General features: G+C 34.1%; 1 protein-coding gene across 1 annotated transcript; it reads left to right on the forward strand.

Annotated features, from left to right (window-relative positions):
* Positions 1-9,501: 9,501 nt before the first annotated feature.
* LOC133800236 (uncharacterized) lies at positions 9,502-10,230 on the forward strand. The gene has a single exon (XM_062238189.1). It carries the CDS (start codon positions 9,502-9,504, stop codon positions 10,228-10,230), a length of 729 nt encoding a protein of 242 aa, XP_062094173.1.
* The last annotated feature ends 499 nt before the right edge of the window (positions 10,231-10,729 follow it).

The raw sequence follows: 10,729 nt of genomic DNA on the forward strand, positions 1-10,729 counted from the left end.
TCTAATTCTATCAATGGAGATATGTCCCAATCTCCGGTGCCATAATGTAGAGGAATTCTCATTCATAACACATCGTTTATTGCCAGCGTGAATGTGCATAGTATTATAAGCGGTATTGTTTTGTAAATTAAGGCAGTAAAGAACATCAGACAAAATACCATTTCCAACACATTTAGATTTATTATTTAAATTAAAAGATTTGTCAGAAAATGTAAAGGAAAAACCAAAAGGTACAAGTCTTGAAACGGAAATCAAGTTTCTAGAAAAACTTGGTACATAAAATGTCTTTTCTAACTTTAAAACAAAATCGCTACTTAAAACTAAATGGCATGTTCCAATAGCCTCCACATGTGATCCCATCTTGTTTTCGGATAAGATGCTTTGCTCACTTCCCACTGGCTTCCTTAGGTTTTGTAAACCCTGCAAGGAATTTGAAATGTGAATTGTTGATCCAGAATCAATCCACCATGTGTTAAGATTAACATTAGCCATATTAGATTCATAGCATACGAATGAAATTGGATTACCTTTGTCATCCATCCATTTCTTGAACTTGGCGCATTCCTTTTTTGCGTGTCCCTTCTTTTTGCAGAAGAAACACTTGATGGAATCTTTCTTTATTTTTCCTTGGGGAGGCACTTTATTTTTCCCCTTGTCCTTCTTGGATGGTTTTCGTTTCTTTCCTTGGGTGGCCATGTGAGCACTTTCACCTTGTTCCTGCAGGAGCCTTGCTTCTTCTTGAGCACACATGGTTATCAGTTCATTGATACTCCATTTGTCCTTATGTGTGTTGTATGAAATTTTGAAAGGCCTGTATTGAGGTGAAAGATTGTTAAGGATGTAGTGGACCATGAAGGTTTCAGGAATGACTACATCAAGCTTCTTCAGTTGAGCAGAAATGTCCCTCATTTTTTAAATATGTTCTCTAACTCCTTTGACACCAGTGATTTTTGTGGATGAGAACTAGTGGATGAGGTTGTTGTAAAGTGGTTTGTCCAAAGTGTCGAACTGCTCATCGATTAGTTTGATCAAGTCTTTGACTTTCTCAGGTTGCTGAGGTGATTGGATCGCTCCCATTTTTCATATGGTGTGATCTCAGCAGTAGTGCTAGTCGCAGTGATTGCAACAAGTTCGTCCTTCCTTATTACGTAGTCCATGTCGGCGCAGCCTAAATGAAGAAGAACTCGTTCTTTCCATATTTTGAAATTGTCACCCCTAAGCTCAGGAATTTCGGTAGCGAAACTAGAGGAGGATGAAGAAGCTTCATGAATAGGATTACAAACTTATATTTTTAAAGATTGAGGCTTAATGAAGTCATGTTTTACCAATGTATAACATGCTGAAGGATGAAATTTTATTAAAAAAAATTGCCTGTGGGCTAAATTTTTAATTTAATAAAATTAGATATATAGGATGATAGATTATTCAAACTAATTATTTGGGATAAATTAAGGTTTGATACTTCTATCTTTATTAAACTTTATGATAAAACTATTAAATTAATTATCATAACTCTTGTAGGTAAATTAAGAAAATTAATTTAATATATTATCCTAATTAATTATATAAATATAATAAAATCACTGTGGGGTAAAATTATTATATTTATATAATCAATCACAATTTATATCCATTATGTGATCATTTCAAATTAATATATAATTTTATATAATTAAAGATGTTGTGGCTACTCCCTAATTATTTAAAATTATATGGTTCACTAGACATTATGTTTTAGGCTCTATGAAGACCTAAGAACAATTTCGTTATAACATAATAGGCAATCACAGAGATTAGTGCTCCTAGTGTGGTCGTCCGAAGATCATTAAAAATCGTTCTAGATTGAGCATTTGTCTTAGTTTCATGCGTTCTTATGTCAACCACAAAATTGTTTATGTTTTATTCACCCTAAATATTTTATGAATATTAATGTGATAAATATTATTCAACCTATCTTAATGTTTGAATATTATCTAAATATATCTAGCACAATAATGGAATATATAACGTATTTAAAATCATAAAGTCATACATATAAAATTAAATATAATTATACTAAGAATAAATTTTGCATGAATAAGAACAAATAGTCATACAAATTAGCATAATTAATTATATGTACGAAAGTAAATACAATAATTCCATATATATACTTAATAGCAGAAAAAATCATGTTAAATAAGATAATAAAATGATTTATTGATTTGGTGAATTAATAAAATAATTGCACAAACTTAATTGTAAAATAAAATGTAATTACATTCTTAAAATAGTACAATTATTCAATATTGCATTAATAAAAGAAATATATCATGCAACAAATACACCAATAATCAAGTAATTGCACATTTTAATTAATTTCCAAATATATAAAATACCAAAATTATATGTTTTTTTTTAAATTGGCAAAAATTTAAAAATGAAATTTATTGTCTAAAAAAGCATTAAAATCAAGAAAATAATAAAATTCCAAAAATAAATTAAAAAGGTAAATTTCGGAATTTTTATAAATTTTTCTTCAATTTTGTTATTTTAAATTCTGCCATGGGGAGTCGTTTTCCCCTTAGTGTTGTCGTATGACCCGTCAAACGATGGGTCGTTTTGTCCGCTGCATGTCGTTTTCCCCGTCTTCAACCTCCAACCGGGTCATTTTGACACGATTTCCTACACGCGGGTTAGGCGACCCGCTTCACAACCCGCATGAAAAACACCATTTTGATGCCGATTTTTCGAGTTATTTTTGCCCAAATTGAACTGAGATGCATAGATAAAGTGATTCATGGCATTAGATTGATTAAATAACAACTAAAAATCAATTATTAATATCAGAAATTAATTTTTCCCATTAACGGGTTATGAGGTTTTAAACTCACTTTTTTATTCAACAAACTCATTAGAAAACAAAAGCTAAAAGGTTTCTAATGGTATTTACTTTGAAAAATGGTTCTGAATTATAAAGCCAAAAAATAAAAAGAATTTATTAACGTTCGGCTATGAACGTGTGGGATTCCAAAAAAAATCTGCTTCCATTGTTTTTAAACTAGTTTCTCAAATAAAAAATTAATAAAAACACTTACCAAAAGATTTCTAATGCAACTAAACTTGAGAAACAAATTTGAATTAACAATCTCCAATTTTCAACAATATCTAAAACTATATACACATATATATAATATGTGTGTGTTTTATGAATATGAATATAAATGCATATATAAATCAAATAAATATATATATATGTAGATAAAATTACCAAGGCAGAGATAAGTATGGCGACTGATACCAAATGTTATATTAAAATAAAATATAGGCATATGAACAATCCTATATATGTAGGCGGAATTAATATATAAATTCAACATATACAAAGAGAGGATCGAAATTATATGCCTCCAGCCATTGATTTGGTGAACCTCAATCTAAAAGCTTTTGATCTACAAAAGAAAAAGAAAAGAATTAGAACGAGTACTCGGACTTCCAAGCTCTCACTAACTCTTTTTAGATGGAGTTACTGATAGTCAGAATGAGCAGCAAGCTTGGGAACCGATACTCTATATTTATAGAGTGAGACCTACCATCAGAGTCTTTGCCACAGATTGAGATATTCTCTCAATCAATTAGGATATGCAAAATCGGGTAACAAACAAAATCGGGTAACAAATAATGTTGACCATTAATTAGAATATTTTGTCAATAAATAAATTATTGACTTTGATATATTAAATCAATTAATTGCAACAAATTGATTTTTTATACCATTTAAATAAATATTCTAACATACAACTGAACTAAACAAACATAACTAGCATAACTGCCTAGTCACATTGGTTCTCTAATAGCCCCCCTCAAGTTCAGTGGTCTGGGAAGAACAGTTAACTTGTGACATAGAGTAGAGAACCGAGTTATGATAATGTGTTTTGTAAGAATGTCGGCTACTTGGTCATCCAAAGGTATGTGGCGAACATGAAGCTGCTTACAATTGACCATGTCTCTAATGAAATGGAAGTCGATTTCAATGTACTTAGTGCTTGCATGGAAAATCAGATTGATGGCAAGATGAGTAGCCAAAATATTATCACACCACAATGTTGGAGTTGTTGACAGATGAAGCCTCAACTCATAAAATAGATGTTGGAACCAAGTTAGCTCATCTGCAACATTGGCCAAGGCTCTGTATTCTGATTCAGTGATGCTCCTAGAGACTACCTTCTTCTTGGTCGAGGACCATGAGACTATGCTATCACCTAGGAAGACACACTAGCCACCTGTGCTTCTCCTATCATCTGGATTGGAAGCCCAGTCCGCATCAGTGAAGGCTACTAGGTGAAGATTGGAGGCAGCTGTAAGTATAATGCCATGAGCTTGAGTTCCTCTCAAGTAACGAAGAATCCATTTGACTGCAATCATGTGTGCGGATGTTGGATGCTGCATGAATTGGCAAGCACGATTGACAGCAAAGGAAATGTCCAGACGGGTCATGGTCACATATTGAAGAGAGCCAACACTTCTTCGGTATTCAGTGGGGTCGGCTAGAGCAGTACCATCATTCTCGGACAATGGTTCGCCCACTAAACCAGGTGTTGGAACCGATTTGGTATCCAACATGGCAGTCATAGTTAGGATATCTTTGATGTAATTCTATTGACATATGTGTATTTGATTAGTAGAATAGGTAACCTCAATACCAAGGAAGTAATGAAGAGTACCTAGATCTTGAACAACAAATTGTTGTTGCAGTTGATGAATAACTCGATCAATATATTTAGGGGAAGAGTCTGTAATTATGATGTCATCGACATATACTATGATGATGACTAGAAGATTTTATCGGTGTAGTACAAACAAAGATGAATCAGATTTGCAACCTCGAAAGCCCCAAGCATACAAGGTCGTTCTTAGTTTGGAGAACCAGGTATATCAATCTTGATCCAGTAGCAGTTCTTGAAGAAGAATGATTGTTGTGGTTGGATTTAGTAGAGGCTTGATGTTGTACATTGCCACGAGTCTGATTAGAACGAGTCCAAGGAGGATGATAAGGTTACGATGGGCGATAAGCAACATTGGCAACAATGGGAGCAACTTCATTCATGAAAACTGCTGCTCAAGGTGAGACTCATAAGCCAAGAGAAGACTTGTTACATGTTCAAGAGAAACACTCTTCGATTTGGAGGTGACAGACACCACAAAGGAGTTATATTCTGCACTTAATCCAGCAAAAAGATAAAGAACTTGGTCTCGATCAGAGACTTTCTCAAAAATAGCAGCAAGTTGGTCAGAAAGGGTTTTAGCTTTGAGAATATAATCCATCATAGAAGACGCACCTTTCTTGATGGTTTAGAGTTGAAGCCAAATTTGCATAAAGCGAGCATTAGAAGTGGAGGAGTAGATCTGACTAAGAGCGGACTAGGCGATAGCATTAGTAGTATGTCCAACAACTTGAGACATAATTTCTTGGGTGAGAGACGAGTAGATCCAGCTGAGGCTGAGTCGATCTTTCCTCTACCAAAGCACAAATTTTGGGTTTAATCATGATGTGCCATCAATATGTTGAGCAGGGGCAACATTGGTACCATAAATAAAGTCATCAATGACATTTTCAAATATGACATTCTCCATTTGAGCATGCCAAAGAAGAAAATTGGAGTGATCTAGTTTCACACCAAGAGTGTGATTTAGGGCTTTAGTAAGAGCATAAAATTACTGCTGCTGGTGGGAAAGAGCAGAGATAGTGGAAGCACCACTGGTGGGATGCTGGAGCAACGGGTGGAATCAGTAATGAAGAAGTATTAGTGGTAGTCGTCCCCATGGATGAATAAAAAGGAGAAGAAGAACAAAATCAAGAAAGGATCGATGGAGGTCTAATACCATGTAAAATAAAGAGAGTAGTAGAGCAAAAAAATCTTAGAGTGAATGAATACACCACTGAGCTAAGAACCTTCTCATTTATAGAATCGGATACAAGAGTAATGAAAACAGAATTACAAGAATGCCCTTTAAGAAATAAAACAAGATTACAACTGAATTAAACAAACTTAACTAGCATAATTGCCTAGTCACGTGGGTTCTCTAACAACCTTGAGGTTTGGAATGTTATATTATTTTATAATATAATGTAATATTATAATATAATATTTTAGATTAAATAAATGTGACAAAGAGTGTCACATATTGTAACATATAATAGAGAGTTACAATATTTAGATATATGAGATATATCCAAATAATGTAACATATTTGATGTTACAAATTTGTAACTTCCAAATATTACCCTTTATTGTGTAAATTTGGTGTTACACAATATTGAGATGAATTTCATAAAGCCATATGTGAAATGGTTGTTAGAGATATGATTTTAACCTCAATAATGTATTTTGGGGGTTACAAAATCATTTGGGAGGATTTGGAACCGTTTGGAAAAACAACACATTTTTAAGTGTTGAAAATGGTCAGTGCTCGCAGCCTGTGGGACAGAGAGTAGTGGCCGCGGCCACCAATGTCTCTGGCCGCGGCCACAGGCCAAAACTGACCATTTTTTTAGTTTTTTCAATATTTGTTGAATGGCTCAAAAAACTCAAATAACTCCCAAATCTCAATTTTAATTCCATATTAATCCAAGTAAACATTGGTAACAGCTATGGGGGTTGGTGGAATTTGAAATTCAAAGGGTGTCTCTAAACTCTATAAATAGGAGCCTATAGCTCACTTGAAAGACACAACATTTATATCCATTAGAGCACTTGGCTAGAAACACCCTTGAGGCTTGATAATTCCATAAAGCATTTCCAATATCTGAGAGAGATCCCTTAGTGCTTGAATTAGGGGGAAATAAGCTTTTGGACAAAGGTTTTAAACCTTGTTCAAGTTGGTGATCCCCAACCCTCTTTACTTAGGTTGTGTAAGTGAGAGTTTACTTTTGTTTCTGTTCTTACATTTTATTCTATTGCTTTATTCTTATTCTCTTGTTCTATTTACTTGTATATTTTGTTTAAGAGTTGTAATCTTCTCTTTTGTTTCAAACACATTTACTTTACTTGTAATCTTTTGCTTAGAGTTGTATTCTCACTATTCTCTTCTTCTTCATCACCTTCTTCATTTTCTTTGTTTATTTGTAATTTTCAGTTATAGAGTTGTAAATTTATTTAATCAATCAATATTTATTTGTAATATTACTGCATAGAGTTGTATTATCTTACCATTTCCATTGAGGCAATCTATTTTTTCCTAACATGGAGTTCATCATTTGTGTGCTACCCTCGATCGATGTGTATGTGTCGATGAGTGGCTTTGGATGGTGTACCTAGGTTTTGCTTACTTCTCGTGGTGAGCGTAGCTATCAGATTTAGTTTTTTTGTGTGTCGGCTTGTTTTATGTTTGTTAGGTGTTAATAATGGTGTTTATTACCCTTCTCTTGATGCAGGTAGATCATAGGCTCTTGTTCTTATGGCTCTCAATGATAATGATCCATTTGCTCTGGCAGGGGCATTTTATACAGAAGTTCGCTTCGACTTTCGTAGTTCTCTTAGTCTTACACCCTTTGGCCATGAGATTTGGAGTTCATCATTTTTGTGCTCCACATGGCGTGTATGTTGGTGGTCTTTTGGTCGACCAATGAGTGGCTTTGGATGGTGTACTTAGGTTTTCACTTCTCATGGTGAGTGTGGCTATCAGATTTGGTTTCGTTATTTGTATTTTGTTGTGTTAGTTTGTGTTATGCTCGTTAGGTTTAATAATGGTGTTTATCAATGAAATTCTGTATTTTAATATTTATCAAGTGATTAAACTAAACAAACTTAATAGATTGCTGAATAGTAATTAAGTTGTTTTGACAGAATCAGAATCTGATCTAACAACTAAGCTAGTTTTCTGAACAGATTATTACAGAAATAAAAATGAGTAAAAAAATTCAACACCAGAGATTTTTCTTACATGATTTGGAAAACCTAGGCCGTGGGGCAACACCCATTGATGAAATTGATTAGTAAGGTATCACAATTGATTTATACATAGATAGACTCACTCTATACTTGTACCGCAAGTTTTTGTACACCCTTCAAAAAATCCAGTTTCTTGATGAGAAACCAACGCTCTTGAATTCCCTTCAAAGGTTGATGAATGATTTTTTCCTCCCGGAGAAAGTCTTAACAAAATCTTCTCCCAAAGATTGTTGAACTCGTTATCAATGGATGACATCTGCTTCTACATGAAATAGATGAATACAAAAGGAAGCTACACAGCTCCTAGATACTAGATTAAGCTATCCACTCTTAATCTCACAAAAAGAACTATCTCAAAAATACAAATGATATTAAAAAATGAGAAGATAAAGAGCTAAGGATTTGTGGCTGCTTGGCCCTCTACTTATAGCTGAAATGGTCTTTCAAAGTAGCACAAAATCTGTAAACATCAAAGAAAGAATTTCACAAATTATTTATATAGAATATTATGCCAGTCTTCCAGATTCTATCTTGAAAGATTGGAGCACTGTCTTGACATATTGGAAAATTGTCTTGACATAATGTGTATCTGGACAGACTGATAGTCCAAATTCATTCAAATGAATTTTTTTACCAAATGGATTTCAAATCATTTCCTATTTAAACTCAGAATCTGCAATAATTGATTATATATCCATAGAATAAATAATATAAATAAAGTATCTTTTATTTGCATCAAAGTCTTCATTTCTAAACAAAGAAATATTAATTTTATTTAAAGAAACTATTTCTAAAAATAAAATGATCTTTTCAGTTGGAAAAATGATCGAATTTTCAAAGAAAAGAATCACAAACAAATTTAACAATTTAATTTTTTCAAAAAACAATTTTTTAAAGACAATAAAATAATTTATTTATTTATAAAAGAAAAATATTTTTAAATAAATAATAAGATCTTTGATGTTGGTAATATGAACACAATATATGAATTAAACAGACATTTTATATATACCAATATTTAAATAATGAACTTAGACACACTTTTGAATAATAAAGATAGAGATATTTACATAACATGCACTTTATGTCTCAAAAATTTCTTTTTTACAGCCGTACGAATTTTTTTTCTTTTATACGTTCCGATCTTTTTTATTTCGTTTTTACGGTGCCGGACTTGTATCAACCATTGGTGACCTTGTAGCTCCTTTTCAGCTACTCCTCCGCTGCTGGTGTTGCCGCTGGTACTGGATGTACCTTTCAAACCTTTAATCATAGAACAGTATTAAGTGAATAGAGTTAGCTTTAGTCTTTCAGTTACTGTCCAGCTGTTGTCTAGCTGTCAATTGGTTGTTTTCTAACCGATTCTGTTATTAGTTGTTATTCTTTCAGGTGCTTGTATTGTTAGAAGCTTGAGCTATATAAAACTCACTTCACTTGTATTTCATTCTGATTCATTCAATACATTCAGATTGATTCTTTTCTTTCTCTTTTCCTCTCCTTCTTCTCTGTTCTTACTTTGTAATATGGTATCAGCGCCCCGATCGATTGAGGAACACTGTGGTTTGTGATCATGGCTCGTGGTGGAGCTCAGACTCGAAGTTCAACCGAACAAGGAAATGGATCGGAGAATACAAATAGATTCTCAGTTCTTGAGCCTAATGACAGGCCCCCTGGAGAGAATCCTCGAAGTCCTTATTACATCTCCAATGGAGATCAATCTGTGGTTAATCTTGTTCCTAAAATCCTCACTGGTTGTGAGAATTACAGTTCTTGGAGGAGGTCGATGATAGTTGCACTTGCAGCAAGGAACAAGATTAAATTTGTTGATGGACGATTGCCAGAACCTGAAGATGATGATGAGGAATATGATGTCTGGTTCCGATGTAATAGCTTGGTGATTTCATGGATTCTTCATGCTATTTCCAGTGAAATTGCAGATAGTGTCATGTATCTTGATAACGCAGCAAGGATTTGGTTTGAGTTACAGGAAAGATATCATCAAAAGAATGCTCCTAGAGTATTCGAAGCTAAGCGATCCATGCAAGCCTTGGTTCAAGGATCGAATTCTGTTACTACATATTTCACTAAACTGAAATCTTTCTGGGATTTGATTCAGGAATTCAGGCCACAACCTGTTTGCAGCTGTGGAGCTATGAAGATCATCCAGGAATATCAAGATGAAGATCGTGTACTCGAGTTTCTCATTGGTCTAAATGAATCATACAGTAATGCACGATCTCAGATCTTGATGCAAGATCCATTTCCAAATATTAACAAGGCTTTTGCCTCAGTAGTATAGGAAGAAAGGCAGAGAGGAATCTCATCCAGTAATGCTGAGATGGATAAGTCTGCTGCATCATCATCTTCAAACTTGAACACAGGACAGTTTGCAGGGAGTGTGCAACCACACAAGCCTAAGACTGTTTGTCATCATTGTGGAATTGCAGGTCACATTATGGAAAAATGCTACAGGTTGCATGGCTATCCACCAGGACACAAGCTGTATGGAAAATTTCCTAACAATAATGCACCAGGACCTGCTAAGTTCCCTGCTGCTAATTTTTCTGGTGCTCAGGAAGATGGAGAAACTACTGGAAATGGCCAGAATGTGGAACAGGACCTTTTGGCAACCTTTGCTCAGTGTCAAAAACTTATGAGTATGTTGTCTCAGAAAAATGTTGAACACCACAATTCTATTCAGTCTGGTCAACCATCAGTGTCACAAATCTCTGGTAAATTTCTTTCCAATTCTTCATCATCTTGGATTCTAGACACAGGTGCTACTCACCATGTGTGTT

The sequence above is a fragment of the Humulus lupulus genome, chromosome 9 (assembly GCF_963169125.1).
Source record: "Humulus lupulus chromosome 9, drHumLupu1.1, whole genome shotgun sequence".
Lineage (NCBI taxonomy): Eukaryota > Viridiplantae > Streptophyta > Magnoliopsida > Rosales > Cannabaceae > Humulus > Humulus lupulus.